The sequence below is a fragment of the Balaenoptera borealis genome (assembly GCF_965194805.1).
Source record: "Balaenoptera borealis genome assembly, chromosome: 13".
NCBI lineage: Eukaryota > Metazoa > Chordata > Mammalia > Artiodactyla > Balaenopteridae > Balaenoptera > Balaenoptera borealis.
In genome coordinates, this window is record NC_138870.1 from 87,845,291 (window position 1) to 87,872,634 (window position 27,344).

Below are 27,344 nucleotides of genomic sequence, written 5' to 3' on the forward strand. Positions count from 1 at the left end.
CTGGCATAGGGGCCAAGGGGGAATGCAGAGAGGGGTCTGAGTGAATGGAACTCAGGTTCGGCAGGGCTTTCTCTCCACCTGGGACCTCATGCTGTTGGAACATGTCCCTAACATGGTCAGCCTCTTGGAGGTTATTATGATCTTGATTTGTCATCCTTCACCTTTCCAAGATAGAGTAACCGTGGCAGTGCCACTGAAGCAGCAGAATTCAGCGCTTCAAAGCTTGTAACCCCAGCTCTGATTCAGCTGGGAGATTACAGACATACCACAGCCGCCCGCCACTGCTGCTGCCTTCTTCCACCAGGAAGAGCGGTCCTGTGCTCCTCAATTCCGTACACTGTCTCCAGGGCACCCATATGGGGACTGCTCATCCTGCTTAGGGTCCCAAGACTCTCTTTTTTCTCCACTGCTGCTTCTGTTTCCTGAAGCAGGAGAAACCCTGGAAAGGACCTTGATGGCGAGATGAACATGTACCACGAGAACACAGAAGGAGAAAGAGTCCTGGCCAGATATTCCTAACAAGGACTGTATGTTCCTAAATAACCAGTACATGGTCTAACAAGCACATGGTTATTTAGAGAGAGTGAAACAGAATCATAAACTGAGGCTGTCTTAGAAGACCTGGAATGTAGCCTTAGACATGGAGAGAGGTGATGGAGCAAGGTGACTGAGAGCTTGAGTTACTTCTTCGGCTTGTATCCTAAGTTAGCTTTGTGACCTTGGACATGGCTTTAAAACTCAGTGTTAGCACACATGTAATGAGTCAATAGTATCCCCACCTCACAGGGCTGTTGGGAGGCTTAAATGAGATGTGCATATAATGTTTTCAGTATAGCCCCTGCCATAAAGTAAAAATTTGGTGAATGTTAGCTATTTGGGGGAGGGGGCTTTTCTCACCCTGGACTTCCCAGTAAAGAGATTATGGGCCATTTGTTTTTCTTGACCAAGTGTCGAAAGTCATTTGAGGAAGTCTGAACAAGAGAGGGAAATCTGTGTTTTCCTCAGTGACTAAAGAAGTATTTTGATTCCATTGCAGGGATCTCGGAAGCTTCTGGAACTCGTCAGATACCATATTGTCCCGTTCACCCAGGTCAGCCCCACTTTTCTGTGGTATTTTTTCCTTGTTTTCAAGATACCTGACCTTAAATTCCAATATTTTAGTGCTAGAGAACGTGTGACAGTTGTTCTTTATCTGGTGCTCTGAGCACACGCTGAGCAGTGAATAATGAGCCTGTCATCAAAGAAATCTTCCAAGCCACAAAAACTCGTGACCTCAAAGCTCCTGTCACTTATTTCAGAAGCTTTCAAGCTATTTTTTCCAGTGAGGATTTGGGTGCCGCTCTCAGTGTCTCTATTGTTCTCTTGTTCTTGCAGCTAGAAGTGGCTGCCCTCATTTCGACCCCTCACATTAGGAGCATGGCCAACCAGATCATACGGTTTAACACGACCGACAACGTAGGTGAAAACTCTACTGCTGACGTCATTGCTCAAATGCATTTTTCTCTGCTTATGATTGTTCATCGGGTTATCCTACCTCGATGCTAATTCACGGGCTTCAACTCTTTATGATTATTTCATTCATTTGTTATGTCTTTCAGCAAATACCTGCTGAGCAATTCCATGTGTGAGTCTGAACTAGAAGCCAAGAATAAAGCAGTGAAAAAAACAGGCTTACATCCCAGCAAGGAAAACAACTTTAAGCAACTAATTAGTGACCAGTTAATTATTTAATTACAGTTATAAACAGGGGCCCCAAGAGGAAGTTAAGAGGGCTGTGGGGGCTCACAGCAGAAGGAGGCCAAGCAGATCTGGGAATCTAGAAGTCCTCAGTCAGGAGATGATGCTTTGGACAAGCTTGAAAGGATGAGTAATGTGAACTTGGGCAGAGATGAGTAGAAGAGAGTTCCAGGCAGAAGGGAGAGCAGGTGCAAAGGCCCTGAGGTGGGAGGGAACATGATTTATATAAGAAACTCAAACTTTGAGTTTATGTAGTAAACTCAAAGTATTATTCTGCTAACTCCTCAGGGTTGTAATATCAGCAGAAATATGGCAGCATAGAGATTATGTCTCCTGTTGATTCACTGTGGATGGTAATGATGTGCCCTGTCATCCTTTCAGCAAGTTCCTGTTTGTTTTGGTTTTATTTGTTTGTTTTGTTTTGTGTTTTTGGCCAAGCTGCACAGCTTGTGGGATCTTAGTTCCCCAACCAGGGATTGAACCCAGGCCCACGGCCATGAAAGCACTGAGTCCTAACCACTGGACTACCAGGGAATTCTCTCAGCAAGTTTCTGTTGAGTGCCTCAGATGTGTCAGACACCATTCTAGGCCCTCAAGGTTGGACCAGTAAGCAAACAGATAAAAGTCCCTGGTTGCGTGGAACTTTCGTTCTAGTACATAGGACAATAGATAATAAGTGAGTTAAATATATCATATATCAGAGAGTAGTATGCGCTGAGGCAAAAAACAGCAAAGCAAGGATGGGAACTAGAAAGTGGGAGTGGGGCTGATGTTTTAGATAAAGTGTCTAAGAAATCCTCATGGAGAAGAAAATAGGTGAGCAAAGACCTGATGGAAATGAAGGAACAGGCAATGTGAATAGCTGGGGAAAGAGCATTCCAGAGACAGGAAACAGAAAGTGCAAAGGTGCGAAGCAAGGCGCATGGTGATCGGGTTGAGGAACAGCAAGGTCCTCGGGGCCAGAGCAGAGGGAGGAAAGGAGAGAGGTAGGAGGAGGGCAAGGCGGTAGGAGGGAGAAGGAGAGGTGGGGTCAGGTCACACATGGCCTAAGAACTTGGGGCCAGGATGTAGGTTCTTACTTTGAATGAGATAAAAAGCCCTTAGAGGATTTTGGGCAGTGGAATGACATGATCAGACATACGTTTTGGGAGACTGGTTGGGAGGTGAATGTAATAACTCAGAGAAGAATGATGGCGACTAGTGGGGAGACAGGCTGAGGTATAAGGTAGGCTCAAGGAAGTATTGTACAACACGGGGCATAGAGCCAATATTTTCTAATAACTGTAAATGGAAAGTAACCTTTAGAAATGGTATAAAAAAATTTTTTTAACGTAAAAAAAAAGAATGATGGTGACTCAGAGCAGGGTGGTAGCAGAGACATGGTAAGAAGTGGTTGAATTCTGAAGGTATTTTGAAAGGCAGACCAACAGAAGGTGCTGATAGACTGGATGGGGGATGAGGAAGGAGGAAGCCAAAGATGACTCCTGAGCTTCTGATTGGAGCCCCCAGAAGGATGGTGCTGCCATTAATATTGCCGGGGGAGCAGATTTGGGAGGAAAGTAGAGATCAGAATTCTTTGCTGATTTGTTCGTTTTCTGCTCCCTCGCCTACAACATAAGCAGGAACTTGTCTGGGTTTGTTCCCTGATATCTCCCCAGACCCTAAAGCAGAGTCTGGTACAAGGCCACTAAATGTATCTGAAAGAACGGGTCCCCATTTCACCACAGGGGTAAAACAGTTTGCCCAAGGTCAATAGCAAACATATTGCAGAGCTGGAATAGTTACGCCTCTTCCCCAGTCCGGCACCGGCAAGGACCATTTCCGCAAGGACATCCTTGCTTGGAGTCAGTCAAGAATTCATTCAACAGATTCATCTTTCCCTGTCAGCCAAGCCCTTCTCATCACAATCTTCCACTCAGTGGAAAGTTAAGTGAAGTTGAAGGCTCTTTCGAGAGGTCGCCACCATTCAGCTCTGCCTGGGGACCTCTGGTGCTCCTCAGTACAGAAAGATGAAAGATGCCATTGCTTCCTTCCAGGGACAAATTCTGGCAAATGACGTGGCAATGGAAGAAATGGAGGTCGTTGCCAAAAACGGCCGGATTTACACGCTGACTGGAGTCCTTATTCCTCCCTCCATCGTCCCAATCCTGCCCCACCGATGTGATGAAACAAAGAGAGAGATGAAACTGGTAAGAAAACTAGGAAGCTCAGTGAGGACCCTAAACAGCCCCACAGAGCAGACACTTCTCTCCTCACAATTTTGAGGGAGCTGACGAAGATAGTTTCACACTTGAGCCTCGTTGGGAAGCCCTTTCCGTCTTTGTGAAGGGGCAGGAGGGTCTGAGGTCGTATCTCATCAAACGTGAACCAAAGTTCCTGGGGGAATTTCCAAATTGATAGTTGCTACCCTGGTATATTCGTTTTCTAGAGCTGCCATAACAAGTTACCACAGACTAAGTGGCTTAAAGCAACAAAAATGTGTTCTCTCACAGTTCTGGAAGCCAGCAGTCCAAAATCAAGGTTTCCTGTTTCCATTGCAACTTTTTGGCTCAGCTGGTTTTAACCAGAGCAACTAAATTTCAACAAGATTTTGAACAACCAGGAACAGAGCAACCCTGCAACAAGGCAGGGAGTTAGGGCTGCCCTTGTCCTCCAGACTTCCTTCCCTGAACTTGAATGGCAGCTGCTTGGGGGTTGGTGGGGGGAGCTCTGAACAAGTCTAATTATTGACTCCTATTGAGTCTTTTCTGCAGGTCGTTCAAGAACTTGTTCTCCATCTCCCCAAAGAAAAGAATTAAGATGTGGGTTTGAGCCACAACCAAAAGAATTTTGGTTAAATAAGAAGGGCTTCCCAATAGCTGCCTTAGACTGAGGTCTTCTTTTACTATTTTCTCTGGGTTTAAAGTCAAATCAGTCTGCTCTGTGTGGTTTAGGGTGGTTTCCATTAAGTCTGTTAAAAGTACAAATGTATTCTCTGGAAACTATTGAGAACTAGTAAACAGTAGGAGCAGCTGATCTCTTCTAGAAGTCTCAGTTTTCAGCAGGCTGAACCCATAGCTGCCTTTGGGCATGTATGTTTGAATTTTAGAGGCTTAATTAATAAGTCTCTGTACTAGATAGGGTCCCTGCAGGAAGCAGAATTTATTCCAAGGGTTCAAATTAAGAGACTTTAATGAAGAAGCTGCTACAGAGGGGTGGGCAGGGCTGAGGAAGCAAGCACATGATGCTGGGGCATCCAAGGAGAAGCACTGGCACGAAACCATTACCACCAGAGAGTCAAGGGTGGGGAGGGTCTGGAGTTACCTGAACCCAGTGAGAGTGGGGAGAATGGAAGAAGAGGTATCCATCAGGAGCTGTAGGAACGGTGCTCGAGCAGAGAGGGAGCAGGAAAGAAATACCTTGACCTTGTTCTCCTCCTACCCACCAATATCCTGCTGGCACCTCACCAAGACCAGTTGGAAACTGGCAAGGGGCCCCAAGAGACCATCCTTCAGGGTTCACCTGCTGGAGCACAGAACACAGTAGAGAAGGTCAGAGAATGGATCTGGAGAGATTTGGAGGCACACACCCCTTTTCTTCCTCCTGAATTTAGAACCAATGGAGGAAGAAGCCCAGGAGACTGAAAGGCAGAGATTCAATGTTCAGCCTCGTTACTGCTAAGCTAATTGGAGAACAGGGACTTGAGTGTGTGGCCAATGCTAGTACTACATCCCTGGCACAGGTGGGCAACTGCAGTGTCCCCCTCAGTGGCAGGTGCCTCTCTACACGGCCGAGGGTCGACCAGAAGCCTGAGGCCTGTCTGACCCTGGCAGAGGATGAGGAAGGGGCTGCTCTGAGCAGGCCCACTTCCTTCTCCCGAATTCCTTCTCTCTGGTGAGGAGGCAGTAGGGGCGGGGAGAGAGGCCAAGAGTGGTACACTAGTGGGACCCCTTCACCGGGAGGATGCATGAGGCCAGACACGTGGCCTGCCACTCCCTCTTACAGGGACGCCTGTACTCACCTGCAGTCTTTCCTTCCAGGGCACTTGTGTGAGCTGTTCCCTGGTGTATTGGAGCAAATGTCCTGCCGACTCTGAGCCCACAGTGAGTGTGACAGCTTCAGGGAAGCACACGTCACCCAAGCAACCCCACTGGTGTGGTTTCTCATCCTTTCCATCTTCCCCTCTTAAAAGATATTCATTCCAACTGGGGTAGCATAACGTTAGCTCTTAGCCTACTATATCTGGGGGGATGGTAGAAAGATAGCCCACAGATCTGTGTTTGAGTCCTTGCTCATTTATCCAAGGTAAGTTGCTTCACATATTTACTCTAATTTTCTTATCCGCAAATAGTAAGAATAATAATAATAACAACACCACTAGCAGCCGCAGGATTAGCACAGATAAAACTCCAAGTGCAATGCCTAAATCAAATAGCCACTCAGTAAATGTTCCCTCTCTACTTGCCCTATGAAATAAAATCCAGTGTTTGCATAAGAGAGGCAAAGCTTCACCCTCACCCTCTTGCAGTCTCTGGCTGGGCCTGAGAATTAAGTTGACATAAGACATAAGACAGGAGAAAAGCACAGGTTTTTACACATACATAAGAGCTTCCCACAGGAGAATGAAGACCTGGAGAAACAGCAAAACCCAAGTGTTTATATAGTGTGTTGAGCAAAGACAGGTAACTGTGGAAAAGTAACTAAAATGTGAAATATATTTCACAATATATACCTACATCAAATCATGATTACCATGTGGTTCATCTTAAACTTATACAACTTTTTTTGTTTTTTGTTTTTGCATCTGCTATTTTTCAAGCGCCTTTAGCGCAAAATAATCCATATGCCAAAGTGGCACATCCAGGTGTGGCATGTTCTGCTACCCTTCATTTGTACCTGCTCTCCCCAAGCATCATTCTGGAGAGAAATACAAGAAATATCAAGAAAAATGACACTAGGACCATCAGAACCTTGTCAAGCTTGATAGAATTCTGCACACATCTACTGAGGATTATAGATCTGGTTCAGGGAGCATGAAGATGAATAAGATATTGTTTTGTTTTGTTTTGGTCTTGAGAAGCTCTAATCTAAAAAGGAAAACAGATCATTTTTCTTGGCATCATTGACATGGCAAGTAAGTACTCTACTGGTAGCAAAAGCAACGTGTTCTAAGGTAAAATTGACGATAGAAGTTCCTGCCTCTCAGTTCATCCTGAGAAAGAACTTCCCAACCAGCCAGTTCATTCCACACTAGAATAGATCGCTGTTAAAGAAGGTGATGAGTTTTTTAACACCATCCTATTGTGGAGCATTTCATAAAGAAAAACATTAACATTAAATAGGCACAGGTGTTCAGTTATTTATTTTGCTCAGTAAAGCCATCACCCCTGAGTCCTGCAGGATGCTGTCAACCAGGGGATATGGAGAGGGAGGAGGGAAGAGGAAACCATGGTGACTGGCATCCCAGTGAGTGTTGTGTGCCAGACATTGTTCTAAGTGCATCGTGCAGCAAACCTACGAGGGGGGCACGTTATAACCAGACTGTAACCTGGGAACTAAGGCGAGGAAACATAAAAGCCCTCCCACAAGGTCACACAGCTGGTACACGCAGACCATGATCCTACATTGCCTCAGCCCAAGGAAGGAGGAGGGAGAGAGGAAAGGAAAAAATGAGACACATGGGTCAGAGCCAAGAGAACCCCTAAACTGCCCGTCCCAGGCTCCCATGGTCTATACTTGGCTGATTATCCTGACAGCCGACAAGGGGGTTGAATAGTCCTTCCTCATCGACCTCAGAATTCCTTTAGACATTTAAGATTCTAGGATTTTACTGCCCATGATTTTCACTGCTCTCTTTTTAAGTAGAAGCCTAAGATGAAGGAGTACCTCCATATCAATTTTTATCTAACATAAAATTTGAGCCATGGACTAAGTGCTCAGCGCAAAACTTGAGATCAGCATTTTTGTCCTATTTCACAGATTAGGCAGCTGAGGCCCACCAGACAGCATGACTTGCCTCTGAGATCCTAAAGTTAGTAGGTGGTAAGATCCATTCTCTCGACCTGCCACTTACTATCAGTGTTCTTAAGAAAAAGGATTTAACCTGTCTGGGCCTCAGTTTCCTCATCTATAAAAAAGGGATGAGAAATATCCACATGGAGTTGAAGATTGATGACCTTATACAGGCAATGTGTCTGACCCTAGTAGGTTCTCAATAAATGGTAGTTCTCCGTAATTCTGAATGGGTATCAGAGGTCAGAGAATAGAAGGAAATCTGCCCCTATACCCCACAATTCCCAAGAGGAAAACTCAGACTCTCACAATTTTTTTGGTGGATCTTTGTACAAATTAGGAGGAAAATCTCTAATTGCTCCAAAATTTCTATATAGGAAGTGGTTAGGGATGGTTATTAATTGGAAGGGGAGGCTAAGCCACATCCTGAATGCACAGGAACGTGTTCCCTGATTGATTAACAATGTCTTCCAGGGCACGAGAAGGGACGGAAAGGTACATATGCCCTGCGTCGTGCAAACCCTGGCCTGTATTCTTCCAACAAGGAAACAGAGGCTTAACAGGGTGACAGCTCTGCCTGGGCTCTGTGTGTGCTGTGTGCTCTAGCACTCTTTCCTGGCGCTGACAGTAAAACAGAAGTAGATTGTCTAGTGTCTGTAGAAGCCGAGTCATGCCCAGAGGACCTCAAAATGCAGACTGCGATGCTCTTCCCCACTGACTTTCTTCCAGACACTCTTCATACGCAAATGTGTCTACACTGGCCGAATCAGGAGCCTGAAGAATGGCTGTGCCAGATACTGTAATGCCACCGTGAAGGTGAGGCTTGTGTGTGGCCGGGGCCCTTATCCAGGCCACCAAGGCCTGCACGGAAGCCCGCAGGGCTGGGCAGCTCTTGGGCCCCAGGGTCTGTGAGTCACAGGTTAGCCATGGGGCCTTGACCATGTCTTCTTGCAAAGGAAGGGAAGGGCAGAGTCCCCACATGGCGGCCAGGTCACCCGCTCCCTGCGTCCCTTCATCCCATGGTCCCCATCATGCTTAACATGGAGCCCACACCCTTGACACTGCCCTGCACGGCCCACCCTCTGCAGTGTCCCTGGCCTGTCTCTCACCCTCATTCCCGCCTCAGCGTGCGTGCCTTTGCCATTCCCTCCTGGAAGAATGTTCTTCCAGGTTTTCTTGGGGCCGACTGATCTCTCAAGTCTCCATCCAACCCTCACGTCCTCTGTCACCGCCCAATCCACAGTGCCCCCCGCCCATGTCCCCACACCTCTGCGCCCACCTGCCACCACTTGATAACGGCACTTTGTTTTCCCGGCACTTACTGCTATCTGAAATCCTGTTTTTTCTTCTTTAATTTATCATCTCTTCCCTGACTAGATAGAACACGGGCTCCATGAGCACAAGCCTTTATCTGTCTTGCTGTCACAGGACCAGGGCCAAGCCAGCAGCCCGGGGCGGCCCTCAGGAGATGTGTGGTGAACAGGTGACTGAGCACGAGCCATGCCATCACCTGCAAGAGAACAAGTCCTGCTCCTGAGGGTGGGAGGGGGCTGATGCTGTTTGTGATCGCAACGGAGATTAAAATGCGTTGATATTTCCTTTGAGGACCTGGCACGCTGCCTGGGATGCCACAAGGCGACACACGTTTTGTTTCTCAGATACCAAAGTGCTGCAACGGCTTCTACGGGCCCGACTGCAACCAGTGTCCAGGAGGCTTCTCGAATCCGTGCTCCGGGAATGGGCAGGTGATACAGACTGAGGCTGACTTTTTTCACGAATGCTGAGGTTGACCTGTGTTAAGTCGAAAAATAATTTTTAAAACCCCTAAACCAAGAAATGATACAATGCCAGTCACTGTTCCCGGGGAGTAAAAGAAACAGATCAGTTGCTAAAAGAAGAGAGGGTGTCTGCAGGAGAAGGAATTTTGCCCGGGGGAGTGGCAGGGGGCAGGGTGTCCGGTGATGTCGCTTCTGGTCTGCTTTCCTACTGCTGATGGCATGACTTTGAGCAACTCAGCAAGGCTCTCTGGACCCCAGTTTCCTCGTGTGGGAGATAGCAGGATTGGCCTGCATTGATCTCCAAGTTTTTTTAGGGCCAAGATTTTACTATCCTTAAGGAAAAAAAAAAAAGCGCTGCCCAGTGAATGCTTTTTTTAAGATTTTTTTTTTTTTTTGGCTGCCTCGGGTCTTAGTTGCGGCACTTGGGATCTTCATTGCAGCGCATGGGTTTCACTCTAGCTGTGGCGTGCAGGTTTTCTCTCTCTAGTTGTGGCACTCAGGCTCCCCGGCGCGTGGGCTCTAGTTTGTGGCACACAGGCTCTCTAGCTGAGGTGCGCGAGCTCAGTAGTTGTGGCGCGCGGGCTTAGTTGCCCCACCGCATGTGGGATCTTAGTTCCTGGACCAGGGATCGAACCCACGTCCCCTGCATTGGAAGGCGGATTCTTTACCACTGGACCCCCAGGGAAGTCCTGAATGCTTTTTTTAGCCCATCTGCAAAACCTATGAAATGTAAGAGCCAAAACTTAACTCATCTAGCGTGGAGGCCAGGGCTAAACATACAAAGGTAATAGTAGCTGTGGTTCATATGGGCAAATTATGGATCTGCACAGATAAGAAATCCACATCAAAAATATGCCTCTTTCAAGGGGAAGGAAAAACTGCATGACCACCAAGTGGGGACACCACACAGGCCAGGGGAATAGGGCGAAGCTGCTACAAATTAACTACTGTACCTGGGTGGTCCGGGACCCAAGCCCAATTCTGATACGTGTCAGTCAGTACAAATCTAACCTTGAAATAGCTGGGGAGATGAGGGGTAAAATGCCCACACTGAAGGGAAAAACACTGCCGTTTGGAGTCACATAGCTGAGCATGTGCGCATTTGGAGAGAAAGGCCTGCCTTCATTCTGAAGGTCAGTGGTTTATCGGGCTGCTCCTTAAGCATTGTTTAGAGGTTCCATTTCACCACTGTGACACCCCCCCACCCCCCACCAAATGACTTCCTGTGAAGCTCTGAATCCTGGCTCGGGACACCCATAGGTTACTGTCTTAGCTTCCTACCCGATACCCGCAACTCCACTTTCCACAAGGGGTCCCAAAGAGTCATTTCAAGCAGAATTGAATCTGAGTCAAAGAAGCAGGCCAGGAAACGAAAGCATCTGGGACTCCTTGCCGGGGGGGCGCGTGTTGCCCTGACGGCCAGGGGCCCTGCCTTTATTTGCAGTGCGCCGACGGCCTCGACGGCAATGGGACATGCGTTTGCCAGGATGGCTTCCAGGGCTCCCAGTGTCAGTTCTGCTCGGACCCCAATAAATACGGACCTCGGTGTGACAAAAGTAAGTGTCGCTTCCTGAGCTGCCGTGTGCTCCTCACCCGGGGTCCCTGCAGGGTCCCTGCAGCACTGCAGTGCTGGTATCAGGTGCCCCTCGGCTTGGTGGATGCCCTTATCACAGGGTATTCCTTAAGCACTTGGGTCCCAAACAGTGCACATGCCAGACTGCTGGGCCCCACTCACAGAGCTTTGAGATAGGAGGCCTGGGTGGTACCTGAGGATTTGCATCTCTGACAAGTTCCTTGAGATGTCAACACTGCTGGCCCAAGACCACACTCTGAAAACCAGTCTTTTAGGGTTTCCTCACATACCTGAAGTGATCGTGGGCTCCATATCAGAAAACAGACTCCCCATCTTTCAAGCAGTCCTCTTCCATCCGCTCCTCCCTTTGCTAAATGTGCGACCTTGGGTTAGTTACTACACCTCTCTAGGCCTCAATTTCCTCATCTGTAAAATGGGGATAATAATAGTAACTACCTCGTCAGGTTAGTACAAGTTATAAATGGAAAGCACTTGCCGTAGAACAATGCCTAGCACCTAGTATGCACTACCAATATTATTACCTATTATTGTTATTATTACCTGTTATTGTTATTATTATCTATTGTTGTTGGTACTGTTGCTGTTATGCTAAGTTCAGTGATGTAAATGTCCAGAAGCTCATAGAACATGTAGAAAGTTCCACAACACTAGGCATTGAAAACAAAAAATGCAGTCATATAATCTTAGAAAACGCATTATGTTCTTAAAAATAACACCATGTGACTATGTAAGTACATAGGTAGAAATATACATCTATCTAAGCTAAGCTTAGAACTTGACAGAAAAACAATGAACAGATCAGAGCTTGCTGTGGAGTCAAACCAACCTGAAGTTAAATCTTCACTCTGCAACTTACTGGCTCTATGACCTTAGAAAAAAATCTCTCATTGAAGCTTCACTTCCCCATTTATAAAATGAAGACAATAGTGGTACCCACTTCATAGGTTGTTGATTAAGTTAGATCATAATTTTGGACTTTAGCCCAGAGCGTGCACCTAGCAAATAATCAATAAATGACAGCCATTCTTGTTACTATCACTACTAACTCCACTCATCTGTTACAAAACACACCACCCCTCTCCTCTCTTACCTTGTCTGATCTTCAAGGCTACCTCTCAAGACGGATGGGACACCAGAGCCCAGCAGATTTGGGGCTGCTGATCTAGTCCAATGCTCTTTTTGCCAAATAAGGTTTCTCAGGGGAAAAAAATAGGGGTTTATTCCAAAGCCTGTTGACATAGGCATTTTTATGAGGCTAGTAGTCACGACGCCAAGGCTGGGGCAGAAGTGGTGGCTTCCTGCTCCAAAGACTCTTGTCCAAGTCTGTTGCTGCCCACCACCTCACGCAGGGGATCTTTCTCTTCATTCTGGGGTCTTGTTCCTTGCTAACCAAGCCCTGACGTTCTTAAAAGTTTATGAAAAGTTTCCTTTGTTTTAAATCTAGCTGTGCTTTGCCAGCCCTCGCTGTGTTTCTCTTTCCTGGATGCTGGCTCCAAGCTCCCGCACAAATCCCTTTCCCATCCATCCCTTCTGGGGCAAAACCACAGATTCCTGCATTTCTGATCACATTCAAGCCCCCAAATCCTTGCCACCTGACTTTGAGAATCTCCAGAATGTTCTTCTTTTCACTTCCACATGCAGAGGAGCCTGAGTCTGATAAGCTGGCTCACGTTGCAACTTTTAAATACCTGTAATCAAAAGCAAAGTTAGCAACTAAAGTTTAAGATGATAACAGACAGTGGAAATGCCAGGCGATATACTGATCTACTGGTTACTCATGGTCACTAACGGAAATGGAATTTGAAGGTCTGAGTTCAAGTCCCTGTTTGGGAACTTGCCAGCAAGTCAGGCAATTTGTTTTACCTCTCTGGGCCTCAGTTTCCTCATCTGGAAAATGGGGATGGTAAAAGTATTGATACCTATCTCCTGAGGCTGGTGACTATGAATGAGAGGGTACAGGTTAAAGGCTGGCCCAATGCCTAGAACAAGGTCAGTGTGCAAATATTGGGCATGAGTCAGCATTGGTTTGCTGTGATGGAGGGTGAAGAGCAAATATGTAAGCCACACATCAGAGGCTGTGCCGGCAGGAGAAATCACTTCCAGAATGTCTTCAGGAAAAGGTGAGAAATTTCCAGACTAAACTCTCCTACCATGAAGTAGGTGAAAATTGAGCTCCTTGGCCTCTTTCACACCATCACAACCCACCCTCCCCCTGCACCCCACGCACAGACACACAAAGCATCCCGAAGACCACGCTCTTCTCACCGAGAGCTGTCCTGGCACATGAGAAAGACGCTGAGAAACAGCGTCCAGGGCCTTCCGCATCTCGGCCCCGGGTTCTGCACCAACAGGAGTGAGTGGGGGGTGAGGGGAGGGGGCCCTGTCCTCCATGACCCATGTGCGCATTGCTAATCTTGTCCCCAAGCCCTGAATGGCCCTCTTCCTTCCCTTCCAGGATGTCTGTGCAGTTTCGGAACGTGTGACAACAGAATCGACAGTGACGGCGCCTGTCACCCCGGCACCTGCAGGGACGGCTCCGCCGGGAGATTCTGCCACAAGCAGACCTCAGCCTGCGGGCCCTACGTGCAGTTCTGTCACATCCATGCCACCTGCGAATACAGCAATGGGACAGCAAGGTAGGCCGGTCGGGGCGGGGGTGTTGCCATCTTTAAAGGCCCATGGCCACTGTGTTACCTGTAGACACACCCAACCCATATCTAAACTCTTCATAAACTAAGACCTGTCCTCTTCAGCTGCCAGCATGGCTTTTGTGGAAAAAACCTCAGACTGAGCTGGGTTCAAAGTTTGCAGCATTCCCTGCTTTGAAACTTACCAGCTGTGTGACCTTGGGCAGTTACTTAACCTATCTGAGCCTCACTTTTGTCATCACTACAATAAGGGTGATGTTGCCTACCTAGCAGGGCAGTTGTGGAGATTAGAAGAACTGAATGCCAAATCATCCAGCCCCAGGGCTAGTACATCATAGGTGTTCAGTCGTGGAAACTGCAATTATTACCATCACTCATGTGAAAGAAATGAAGATTTGCCCACCAACTTTCCAACGCTTTAAAAATGCCTTTACTTCCTAAGGTCATTAATAACTACTCCCCTGTTAAAGGCATCTTACAAGAAATTGGATCGTTGGTCACTGGATCACCATTTGTTTTCTTAATGCTATCTAACATATGCAGTGGGCTTGGGGGGAATATGTCAGAGGAAATTTTCCTCTCTGGGAATATCTGGTTCAAAGGCAGTAACCATGCAAAAAATATCCTGAGAAATGCAGACATCATGTAGAATTCTTAGCCTTATTTTTGCAGCACTTTTCTTAATTTGTAATTACCTAATCATTTGCTTACCTGTTTGTGATCTATCTCCCCCACCAGTCTGCAGGAAGCATGGGGCAGAGACTGACTTTGCTCTTCCGTGGTGGTACAATAGAAATGCATCTTCCTAAGGAGTTAGTATATACATCAGTGCATAAGGCGAAGGTCACAAGTCACCAAAATTGCCCTTAAAACCTCTTAAGAGAACTCCCTGGCGGTCCAGTGGTTAGGACTCGGCGCTCTCACTGCTGGGGCCTGGGTTCAATCCCTGGTCAGAAACTAAGATACTGCAAGCCATGAGGCACGGCCAGAAAAAAATAAAAAAATAAACAATAAATAAATTTTAAAAACTCTAATCACCCACAGAGGATCATCAACGTGGGTCTGTATTTACTATATAAACTTAGGTAAATCAGTGTTGAAACAGATCCATCTATTTCTTCATTTGGGGACCACCTAAAGTATTTATTTCCTCTAGGATTCTTGATGCACGAAAAATAATTTTATTTAGAGTTTTGTGAATCACATATGACTGAATTTGCAATAGTGACATGGGGGTGTGATAGGTGTCCCAGCACCTATCACAGGGCACTCAATAAATACTGGTTGACCAAACAAATGAATGAATGAATGGTCCTATTTAATAGCTAAAGTTTCAAGGTGGAGAATTTTGAGAGGAGTGTCTGAGGGCATGACGGACGGATCATGGAATCAGGCACCTGAGAATGTTGTGCTCTAAAAAAAAGAACATCTGAGAGATCAGAGAATGGAGAGAGGGGAGGTCTCACCTGATCGTCATGTTCAAATCACTGAACTGCCACACAGAAGAGAGCGTCGTTCTCTGCTGAACCAGAGATAATGACTTGAGGTATAAAGAGACAGATTCCAGCCCTGTAAGAACAGAAAAGCCGCCCAATGTCGAGCCTGAGAAGGTGCAAGTGTGAGCAAGTGCCCTGCTGAACGCCCCATGTGCATTCACTCTATACCACAGCTTTATGAGGGAGATGTTAGACCCATTTTCCAGGTAAGGAAACAGTCTCCCAGAGGTTAAGGGACTCGCTCAGGGTCACACAACTGCTAAGAGGTAGGGCCTGGATACCTACCCAGGTGTGTCTGACTGCAGACCCAGGAGTGCTGGTGGCCACCATGGTACATGGCTCCCCCGACAAGGGCAAAGCGCCAAGCCACCTGGCCATGAACACGTTCACCCCTGGCTGGCTGGTCTTCTTGGGGAGGGGTGGGATGGTTGGTGCTTATATTTCTAGGGCTGACTTTGTGCGCTCACTCTTCTTTGCAGCTGTGTTTGCAAAGCAGGGTATGAAGGGGACGGAAGCCTCTGTTCAGAGATGGACCCTTGTTCGGGGTTAACCCGAGGGGGCTGCAGCCGCAATGTGAGTGTTGGTCTTTATTTCCAAGCTGCCAGGTTTTTTAGGAAATCCTGAGGGAAGACCTTCCAAAAGGCAGTGTCAGATGACTTCATCGCATGAGGCACATTTGCTTGAACCCTGCATTTTAAAGATGGTGCCAGGTACCTTCTGTGAGCCTCCAATTCCTAAGTCCACGTGTGCTGGGGGAGCCCCAGGTTCACATGTGCAGGGGTATTGGGCTTCTAAAAACACAGCCAAAGAATCAGATATTGGAGATCATTAGTAATAAACTTCTGATTCAGACATTACAGCTTACAAGTGACTTTCATGTATTTGATCTCATTTGCTCTTCCCACCAACCCAATGAAGCAGATGTTGTTTATCCCCATTTTACTGATCAGGAAACTGAGGCTCAGAGACCTTAAGTGACTTGCCTTAAGTTCTATTAGTGTCAGGGGTATAGCCCAAACTGACTGTTGCTTTCATTAATACCTTCTGAATATCACCACCACCACCCGGCCAAGGTCACCTTCATTCCTTACCCACAGTTTAATAACTGCTCTCCCTGATGCTCCTCTTGGCTATAGCCACAGCCAGTGGATCAGATCATGTTTCCCCCTTGCTGAAATCCCTTCGGGAACTTCCCCCGGCTCTGAGGATGAAATCAGATGCAAATGCCTTGCCCAACCCTCCAGACTGCCCTTGGGCAAGCCCCACCCACTTAGCCTCATCTGGACAACTTACCTTGCACCTCTCACTCTGTCCTTCAGCTTCCTGGTGTGGTCATCCTGAAAGGCCTGGAATTGGTACAGGTAGGAGCTTGGGCTAAAGCATCATACGGGCCTGGGTTCATGCCTCTTTACAGCTGTGTGACCTTGGGCAAGTCACTTACCTCCTCTGAGCCTCAGTTTCCTTATCTGTAAAATAGAGATAATCACAGTACCTTCCTCAAGATGATGGCTTACACCTACGAAACATTCAGAACAATCCCTGGCTCAATAAATGGCAGTGACGTTAGTGACGGTGGCCATTAGCTGGCCAAAAACAAGCCAATTTGTTCTTTAAGTCATCTTACCTTTTCCACTGATCTTAATGCAAATGTGTGTTTTAATCATTTCCTTTGCACTCCATGTGAATATAAGCTTCTTGAGCGTACCTCTGGAAATCCTTGCTTTGCACTTGGAATCTTGCGGCTGGGCTGGGGTTTCAGAGGTTTTGCTGCTGCTTTTCCTCCTGTAGGCAGAATGCATCAAAACTGGCAGGGGAACCCACATCTGCGTATGCCATCAGGGATGGACGGGGGACGGAAGGGATTGCTCAGAGATCAACACCTGCCTGCTGCCCAGTGCTGGCGGCTGCCACCACAATGCAACCTGTTTGTACGTCGGCCCCGGGCAGGTAGGTGTGATGAGGTGGAGAGCCAAGAGGAAGCAGGATTCCTGCAGTAGACTGTTTTTTCCTCTAGACACAGAAGTACTTTAGCTAGAATTTACTGCAGCTCTTTTATCATGTGTAGCAGTGGGAAAGGGTTAATTGTCGTAACAAACCTATGATGTAGGTACTATTTTTTTTCACCTTTTGACCCCATTTACCCTCACCACACCCCACCCCACCCCACCCAGCCTCTGGCAACCACCAGTCTGTTCTCCAAATCTATGAGCTTGGGTTTGTTTTGTTTTTTTTTAGATTCCACCTATAAGTGAGATCATATGGCATTTGTCTTTTTCTTACCTATTTCACTTAGCATAATGCCCTCAAAGTCCATCCATTATGTTGCAAATGGCAAGATTTCATTCTTTCTTTGGCCAAATAATATTCTAATGTATACATACAACACATATTCTTTATCCATTCATCTGTTGATGAGCAATTTGGTTGCTTCCATGTCTTGACTATTGTAAATAATGCTGCAATGAACATGGGGGTGCATATACCTTTTCGAGTTAGTGTTTCCTTTTTTTTTTTTTTTCAGGTAAATACCCAGAAGTGGAATTGCTAGAACATATGATAGTTCTATTTTTAGTTTTTTGAGGAACCGCCATAACAATTTTCCATAGTGACTGCACCAATTTACATTCCCACCAACAGCGCACCAGGGTTCCCTTTTCTCCACTTCCTCACCAACACTTTATTATTTCTTGTCTTTATCTCATTGTGGTTTTGATTTGCATTCCTCTGATGATTAGTCATGTTGAGCATCTTTTCATGTACCTGTTGGTTATCTGTATGTCTTCTTTGGAAAAATGTCCACTCAGATCTTCTGCCCATTTTTTTAATTGGATTGTTTGGTTTTTTGCTGTTGAGTTGTACGAGGTCTTTATATATTTTAGATATTAACCCCTTATCAGATTATGACTTGTAAATATTTTCCCCCATTCCATAGGTTGCCTTTTCATTTTGTTGATGGTCGCCTTTGCCATATAGAAGCTTTTTAATTTGATGTAGTCCCACTTGCTTATTTTTGCTTTTGTTGCCACATAGGTACTATTATCATTCCATCTTATAAAAGAGGAAACTGAAGCATGGAGAGGTTAAATACTTTGCTCATATCACACAGAAACCAAATTACGGTGTGAGATTCACACCCAGACAGTCTGACTCCAGAATTGCCCTCTTGGTCGCCACCCTTGACCACACTCTATTTCTCTATAACACTCTGTAATACTCTACAGTTTGTGGGTCACTTTCACTTAACCTCATTTAAGGGAGACAGGCAGAGAAAGCTACTTCTTAGGAATTAATCAGCCCCAGGGGAGGTGATGACAACTGTACTAGGATTGTAACCATGAAAAAGTCCTAATTATGAAAGAACTCACTGCATTCTTATGTCTTGCCAAGCAATTACCAACAATTCAATTAGTTTTTGACTCACCTGAGCTGCCAGATTGCCTTTGAGAAAGAAAAAACAATTTCTTGGTATCAGTGTCAGTTTGCTAAGGCTGCTGTAACAAAGTATCACTAACTGGGTGTCATAGAACAACAAAAATGTATTGTCTCATAGGATTGGAGGCTAGAGGTCCAGGATCAAGGTATCAGCAGGTTTGGTTCCTTCTAAGCGCTATGATGGCAAATCTGTTCCATGCCTCTCTCCCAGCTCTGGGTGGTTTGCTGACAGGCTTTGGTGTTCCTTGGCTGATACACGCATCACCCTAATCTCTGCCTTCATGTTAACATGGCATTCTCCCACGTGCATGTCTATGTCCAAATCTCCCCTTTTTATAAGGACACCAGTCATATTAGACTAGGGACCCACCCTACTCCAGTGTGACCTCATCTTAACTAATTACATATTAACAATCCTTTTTCCAAATAAGGTTACATTCTGAGGTACTGGGGGTCAGGACTCCAACATATGAGTTGGGGGGGGTGGGATTGGGGGAGCACAATTCAACCCATAAGAGTATCTATTCCCTTCTGCTCTATCATCATTTCTGCAGACAAATTTGAAAAGCATTCTGATGGAGGAGACAGAGGAAGAGAAACAACTTTTTATAGTGTTACATGAGAAATAAAATAGGGCCATATCTAGGATTGCCCACAGTAGCGTTCTTAGTTGACTCGAAAACTTGTAGATATATTCCAAATAGACACAAATCCTAACTACCATGAATTTTTATTTTAAAAGACAGACCATGTTTGGGTCAATATGTCAGGGCTGGGGGTGCAGGGACGTGCTACCCCAATACCAAGTACAGAAGATTAAACACTCTTGCTTCTAAGGTCTTGCCCTCTCATGTAAAGTTGTATACATGTGCATATATTTGTATATAAGATACCCAATTTACCTTATAAAGCATATATAGCAAATAATACTTATACCCTTAAAGATAAAAATTCATAAATAGGAGTTCTATTCCTTTCTTCCCACAACTTAATGGGTTGTCTTGGATCACCTCTGGATGTATCCACTCTCTAGACCAGTCCCTCAGTAACCCTTCACCAATCAAATGTTCCTATTTTCCCACCTCTGTTTATTTTTCTGACATGTACCCTCAGCTTTGATGGACTCCCCACTCCTCCCACCCTCTCCCAGGGTCCCTCCATGCCCCACTTCCCAGCTCATCCTCCCTCCTCTGAAGAGCAGTGGTCCTCATCACAGAAGCGTCTCATGTGCCAGTTCATCCATAAGACTTACAGCATCTCTTGTTTTCCAGTGTTTATTAAGATTGGACTATTCTTATTTACGTTGTATGCTTTATCTTCCTCTCTTCAGTGAAAGCAGCTTTTAGGTTCATTGCTGGTTCCATAAGGTCACTCAATACCTGTGTTTGTTATCTGTTGAAGAGATTACCCCTGTTTAAATTATAGGGGTTTTTTTTAATTAATTAATTTATTTTTTATTTATTTTTGGCTGTGTTGGGTCTTTGTTGCTGCTCGCGGGCTTTTTCTAGTTGCGGCGAGTGGGGGCTAGTCTTCGTTGCGGTGCGCAGGCTTCTCACTGCAGTGGCTTCTCTTGTTGTGGAGCACGGGCTCTAAGCACGTGGGCTTCAGTAGTTGTGGCACACAGGCTCAGTAGTTGTGGCTTGCGGGCTCTAGAGCACAGGCTCAGTAGTTGTGGCGGCCAGACTTAGTAGCTCCGCGGCATGTGGGATCTTCCCGGACCAGGGCTCGAACCCGTGTCCCCTGCACTGGCAGGCGGATTCTTAACCACTGCGCCACCAGGGAAGCCCCCTAAATTATGTTTTAAACTTCAAAATAATGTTTAATAATGGAAGACATTTGGGAAAGTAAAAGTGTGGAGAAAAATGAAAACCATTCACAGCACCCCGACAATCACCGTTTGTGTGCTGATGTATTTTTTCTTTCTGGCCTTCTTAATGCACAGGTTTTTATTTTTCTCTACCTTGTTGCGATCCACTGCAGTTTTGTTTGGTTCCTATTCTGTACTTAGCACAGACATTCCCCTATTTTATCATACAACCCACCACTATCATCATCATCATCATCATATTTAGTAGCTGCATGATCAGGGCCATTGCTTCTGTGGTGTAGTTTGTGTACTACACAAAGGACCCAGCCTATGGAGCAAACAGGGGCTGAAACCCAGCCTGTACCCTGCTCACCAAGGTATGTACCCTGGTGTGGACCTAAACCTTCCCAGAGGAAGGGGGGACTTTTTTGTTGCTTGATGAAACTGTCTACCTGCTGAGCCACTAGCCATGGGTTGTCCATGTAGAGGTAGTACTTGACTCAGATTTGCCTGCTCAGAGGGAATGCCTGTTCTAAATTACACAGCGTGCCTCACAGACCAACAGTGACCGTGTGCATGGATCTCCACCAAGTGGATGCCCCATGACTTACTTAATCTTTCCCTCTTAGATGGAGGGGCCAATTTTTCCAGTGTGATGCTCTTTGGAATCTAAGTTCTCTCTGAGACAAATCTCCATGTGGCCCCTCTAGGGTAATGAATTCAAAAAGCACCAAAGGGGGCTTCCCTGGTGGCGTAGTGGTTGAGAATCTGCCTGCTAGTGCAGGGGGACACGGGTTCGAGCCCTGGTCTGGGAAGATCCCACATGCCGCGGAGCAACTGGGCCCGTGAGCCACAACTACTGAGCCTGCGTGTCTGGAGCCTGTGCTCCGCAACAAGAGAGGCCACGACAGTGAGAGGCCCACGCACCGCGATGAAGAGTGGCCCCCGCTTGCCGCAACTAGAGAAAAGCCCTCGCACAGAAACGAACACCCAACACAGCCAAAAATAAATAAATAATTTAAAAAAAAAAAAAAAAGGCACCAAAGGACTATCAGACTGGGAAATGTAATGTAGAATGTGGAGACCAATAGCTCCGGAATCTGAAGTGTAAGAAACGAAAGACATTAATGGTGTTCTCTAAAAGAGCCAGTGATGGTTTCCGTACTTCATTTTGTGGTGCAGTGTGAGGGCAGGGCATGGAAGGCAGGTGTTATCAATAATCCATTTGACTTTACTCTTGGAATTACAGAATGAGTGTGAGTGCAAGAAAGGCTTTCGAGGCAATGGGATTGACTGTGAACCAGTAACTTCATGCTTGGAACAAACTGGGAAATGTCATCCACTGGTGAGTTACTTGATTTTTTTCATTAATACTTAAAAAAATTACCTGAGAAAGAAAGAAGGTTGGGTTATTTTTTATCTGGGCCCAGTAATAAACAAAATCTCTCTTACTCCCAAAGGGAGTCCCTAAGCAGAATGTGAGTAATTATTGCAACTTTCACTCCATTCTAAAGCTTGGAAGAACCAACATACAATTGCCAGATAAGATTCCTGGTTAAATCTGAATTTCTAATAAATGACAAATAATCCTCCAGCACAAATATGACCCAAATGTTAGATAGGACAAATTTAAACAAAAAATTACTCATAACTTATCTAAAATTCGTACTTGGTATTTTTATTTGCTAAATCTGGCAATTCTAAATCACCAGGATAATTTAAAGGGTAACTAGACTCCCATTTTGAATGTCATAACAAAGTTTTACCCAAATTATTAGTGAAAATGCCCATTCAAGGGTAGGTTGAGCCTTGTGTCTAAATCATGGAAGAGCAGGCAAAGATGGTAGAGCCGGTCGTGTTCATGTTTTTAAAAGAACACCACTAAGCACCCAGCGTCAGAACCAGTGGAGACGACACCTTAGTCACAGTGCTTTTGCTTGCAAGTAACAGAATCCACACAAATCAGCTTAAGCTAAAAAGGAATTTGTTGGACATATGCCGCCAGGGTAGCTCCATAGTCAGGAATTCCAAAACTTCCCAAGGGCTTAGAATCAAGATCAAGGCAGCTTCTTCTCTCGATCCTCTAAGACCATGCAACTTCTCATTTTGCTACTCCCTGTGCTTTTACTTTCTCTTTGTCTTTGTCTCCCTCTCTCTCTCTCTCCCAACTTTAAGTGCAGTTCTGTGCATCTTGGGGTAGATGACTCCCTGTTCTTAGAGGAACGTCTACCCCGCTACCAGTGATACCCACTAACTTAACAGCACTCTGTGTCCCAATTCTAACTCATAGGAGAAAGGATCTGACCAGCCCAGCTGGGTCCAGGTGTCCACATACGAGACACTCAATGATGCCCAGGGAGTGGGGTGACATATCATGAACAGGACTGCCAGACCCACGCCTAGTAGTGTGGGCAGGTGGGTAATATTCAAAGACAAAAAAATGGAAGGAGATGCCTCCCATTACCCAAGAATCATGAAAGCACTTCATAAAGCTGAGGAAGCTCCAACACTCTTGCTTAATTTAAGCCCAATCAAGCCCTGACATTCCACACGTGAGAGGTTATTGGAACTTTCACTTCATTCCAAAGCGTGGAAGAACCAACATAGGGTTGCCAGATAAAATGCAGAACACCCAGTTAAAATTGAATTTCAGATACACAGTGAATTCTTTTCTGGCACAAGCGTGCCCCCAAATACTATATGGGACATACTTATACCAAAACCTCTTTGTTTATCTGAAATTCACATTAACTGTGTGTCCTGCTTTCTGCTTGCTAAATCTTGGCAGGGATGAAAAGAAAGAATCTAACTGTGATTCCGTAAGAAGTGCACCAAACCTGCAGAAAGGGCTGAGGGCCTGTGGGTTACTTCCACCATCTTTCAGCCCCGAATTTTGCAGTTCTCACTGTAGACGGAGCCTGAGGATTCACAGGTGTACCTTATATCTAATGCTTTAGTCGGGAAAGCAAATAATTTCTCTCATTTTCTTTGTATCAGGCAACCTGTCAGTTTACTTCTTCTGGTGTCTGGAGTTGTGTTTGCCAAGAGGGCTACGAAGGAGATGGCCTTCTCTGCTATGGAAACGCTGCAGTGGTAAGTCCTCTGAGATCAACTCCAGTACGGAATAATAAAGACAAAAATCTTCAAATTTAAAAGAAAAAAAAAGCGCTCTTGTCTAGGATGGCTTTAAAGTGGTCTACCAATCATTTGCTCCAGATTTTATCTGAAGCAAACTGCTTCTCATAAATGGCATATGTGCTCTGTGGGTCACAAATTTTCTACAAGTTGAAGGGAGGTAACTTTTATTTGGCACCTTCTGTGTACCGAGCAGTCTTGGCTTCCCTTTCTTGCCATTCTGCCTCTTTCTAGTCCCAGACTTCCCAAATGAGCAAATAACTGGCCCCTGCTGAGCTCTCGGGCACTCCTGTCCGGGTTGTGTGCCTCCTATAAGTACCCAGAGCACCTTGTGCTTACCCCTGTCTGGGAGGGGGTGTGTGTGCTTGTGTGAACACACACACGCGCACGCATGCACGCGCACCTTCTGTGTACCAGGCATCTTACTAAATCCTTAACATGCTGCAGCACCCCCTTTAAACCACAACCTCTGGGCTTATGCTATTATTATGCCCATTTTATAGATGAGGAAACTGAGAGCCTAAGCAAACTTGCCTAAGGTCACTCAGCTGTCTCCGTGCAGAGCCCAAGCACTTAACCATTAGTATGTTCTATCAGCGTAGGGCACATCCCACCTAATTGTCTGTCAACTCTTGAGGGCAGGTTTTTGTCCTTGTTTCCTACTTCACGCCTACTGTTCATAAAGATTTGCTGAAATGAGAAAGTAAATTGGTGAATTTTCTCATCACTCACTTTTTGTTTAACTCACTGGAGTTTGGTTCCTACCCCTCCGCTCAATGGAAACCACTGGCGTAACAGTGCCCGGGGCTGCACCTGCCCTGATGTGCTCCCTGGCAGCTGCAGCATCTGACCTTGGCCTCCCTGCCTATCAGGGTCCTTCCTGCTCTTTACTGAACCTGTTTCTCCTACTCATCCCATCAGGCCTGTCTCCTGACATTCAGACCATGGAGCGTGGACCCAACATTTTCTCTGCACTGTCCATGGGCCACATTTCCTAAAACCTTAAAACCCTAAAACCCTGCTTTCACAAGGCCCCTCACCTCCCATGGAAAACAAGATCAAGTCCAAAGCCTCGGCCTGGTACTCTGAGGGCTTCACATGGACTCAACTCACTTCAGCCAGCTTAGCTGAGCTGTTGCCTTCCCAGCTGTCACCTTCCTGGCTCCGTTCCCCTCCCCCATGGACCCAGCCTCAGGTCTTTCTGCCAGCAGTTCAGGTCCAGCTCGTGCCCTCCTCTCCTTGAAGGGATTACCCGAGCATCTCAGCTTTTGCACTTATCCATTTACTAACTGATTTACTTTTTAACCGGTATTTACTAACTTATTCCATAACCTCAACCACTTTCAAAAAGGAATTAAGACAGCTCTGAGATGTATTGCCTTTTGGTAAATTTGCACATAATAATTGTTATTGCCATTTTCGTGGTGTTTAATAATTTTTAAAATATTTTCACATACGTTAATGCATGTAATGTTCATAATCCCAGGAGCAAGGCATCATCGTTTTCATTTTTCAGGTGAGGCACTTAAGTTCTCAGAGAGGTTAAGTGACTTGCCCAAGATCACATAGCTGGTAAATGGCAGACCCAGGAATTGAACCCAGACTTTTTAAACTCAAAGTCTAGAGCTTTCTTTAATCGATCACACCTTCAAACATCACTGATCTACCAGCACCCTGCGTTATTTTTTCACATCCTAACATCCCCAAAACAACTGTAAGTTGCATAAGATCAGGGGCCATCTTTTCTCTTTCATATCTTATATCCTCCCTCACTCCAACCTGGTGCCAATTGTGATGGTTCAGTATATATGTTCATTAACAAACCCCATGGTGGATAAGTTAAAAATAATAGTGGCTAAAACCTACTGACTGTGTCCTGCATGCCATCCTCAATTCTAAACATTTTAAAAACATTAACTCTTCCAATTTCCACATCAACACTATCAGTTGGAGCTTTTATCATCCCTATTTTATAGCTGGGAACATTGAAGCCCAGAGAGATGAAGTAACTTGCCTAAGGAACTAGGAAATGGCCAAACCAGAAAGAAAACCCAAGTGGTCTGGCACTGTGTCCCAAGCCCCTGCTCAATGCTAGCTCTGAAAGGGGGCAGTTTACTGAGTTCTGTGACCCTCCTGTAGGGCTGGGTGGCCGTGTTCTTACAACATAAATTCTGATTTGGACGGATTTGAGGTGGTTGTTTCATTTAAAGTTTCTGGAATTACTCCTTTACCTCGAATAGAGAAGATAATTCAAGCCATTAAACATGAAAGAAATGCATGGCTCTGGCAACATGGGGATTCGTCCAGCCTGGGCATCATTCATGTCGGCATCGACAAGGCTGGCAAGGACGATGCCCAGAGCTGCCCTGTGATTATGCCTCTCATTGATCCTCCTCTGTGTTCTCTCTCCTCTCTCCTCTCTCTCTTGCACGAAATGAATAAGGAATTGTCCTTTCTCTCTGCAGCAGCTATATTTAACCAGTGGATAAATGTGAGTACCTTTGTTGGAATTAGGATTGGGAATATATAATAATTTTAGATATTTGGACTACATGTAACAGAAAACTGAAAATGCAGCTGGTGAGGGGGAGGGAGGGAAATTGTCTAGAGCAGTGGTTCTCAGCTTTGATTCCACTTTAGAACCACATGGAACAGTTGTTTTTCAATAGCCATGCCTAGGCTCCCACCCCCAGACTCTCTGATTTGATTGGGTAGAGGTTTGACCTGGGCATCAGTGTATTTTAACACTTTCCCAGGTGATTCTAACATGCAACCAGGGCTAAGAGCTTCTGGTCTAAGATAAGCTGGGGTGGTCGACTTTTCAACCAATCCAAATATATATGTATAACTTCATTCATCAAAAGAGGTATTTTTGAAAAGTCAGCATAATTCATCACGGTAATTCACCAAATTATATTTGACATTTATAGTTGCAGTACTATCGTATTTCATGTGTGTTTAGCCCTCAGCCCAACATGCCCAGAGGAGCTTTTCCCTCTCCTTTGGAAAGTTCTGTAACAAAGAGTCTAATCCCCACCATCCCCAGTTGTCTGAATCTCTGTCATCTTTGCCTGAGTGGCCCGAGGTGGCAGGTTCAGCCAGCCATCGTGACAAGTGGTTTGTCCCTTTTAAGAAGACAGATGCCAAGATACGCAGTGTCTGGTCAGCAGCTACTCCAGGACACCTTCCTGTTGCTTCCATGTGGGGTCCCTCTGACCCCCATCCCCCATCGCATGGGAGAGCAGGGACTGAGTGCCCTATAGCAGGTGCTAATTTTCATACAGACCCACCCCACACTCATAAGCTTGCCCTGTGGTGTGCTAGACCCACTCGTCCTAGCTCACAGGAGCACAGCTTTCCCAGCTCCACTTTCTATGCTGTTATGGCGGTAGCTTGGAATCAGCTATGATGGGAGAACTTACACCACAGAAATCAGCGAACACTACAAAGCGGGGCTTTTGTTTGTTTGTTTTTCCTGGAGAGCCGGTTGTGACACATAAGCCCACCACTGCTTGTACCCAGAAGTAGCTCTAGGTGAGTAGATAAAGTTTGATTTCAGGCCTCCAGTCTCTCTCTCATGCTGAAACTGTTCCTGTAATCTTCCCACCATCCTTATTCCAAAGGCATCCAAGGATTCTCAAGGTTCTCTGTACACACGTGTGCACACACACGCATGACACTGTCAAGACTGTTCTCTGCCTCTTCATTTAGACTAAAGGGTGAATG

The 27,344-nt window shown here is 45.8% G+C and overlaps 1 protein-coding gene across 3 annotated transcripts in view; it reads left to right on the forward strand.

Annotated features, from left to right (window-relative positions):
* STAB2 (stabilin 2) overlaps positions 1 to 27,344 on the forward strand; it is a 157,096-nt gene that overhangs the window by 60,057 nt on the left and 69,695 nt on the right. For 2 of the 3 annotated variants that reach the window (XM_082349560.1, XM_082349562.1), the window contains 13 exons: positions 1,037 to 1,090; positions 1,375 to 1,455; positions 3,774 to 3,926; positions 5,757 to 5,819; positions 8,458 to 8,544; positions 9,387 to 9,473; positions 10,951 to 11,062; positions 13,556 to 13,736; positions 15,724 to 15,817; positions 17,033 to 17,191; positions 21,733 to 21,828; positions 23,481 to 23,576; positions 26,062 to 26,109. In XM_082349560.1, coding sequence (XP_082205686.1) covers positions 1,037 to 1,090; positions 1,375 to 1,455; positions 3,774 to 3,926; positions 5,757 to 5,819; positions 8,458 to 8,544; positions 9,387 to 9,473; positions 10,951 to 11,062; positions 13,556 to 13,736; positions 15,724 to 15,817; positions 17,033 to 17,191; positions 21,733 to 21,828; positions 23,481 to 23,576; positions 26,062 to 26,109 — 1,311 coding nt within the window. The remainder of the gene's footprint in view (positions 1 to 1,036; positions 1,091 to 1,374; positions 1,456 to 3,773; positions 3,927 to 5,756; positions 5,820 to 8,457; positions 8,545 to 9,386; positions 9,474 to 10,950; positions 11,063 to 13,555; positions 13,737 to 15,723; positions 15,818 to 17,032; positions 17,192 to 21,732; positions 21,829 to 23,480; positions 23,577 to 26,061; positions 26,110 to 27,344) is intronic. The other variant, XM_082349561.1, reaches the window with a different exon arrangement.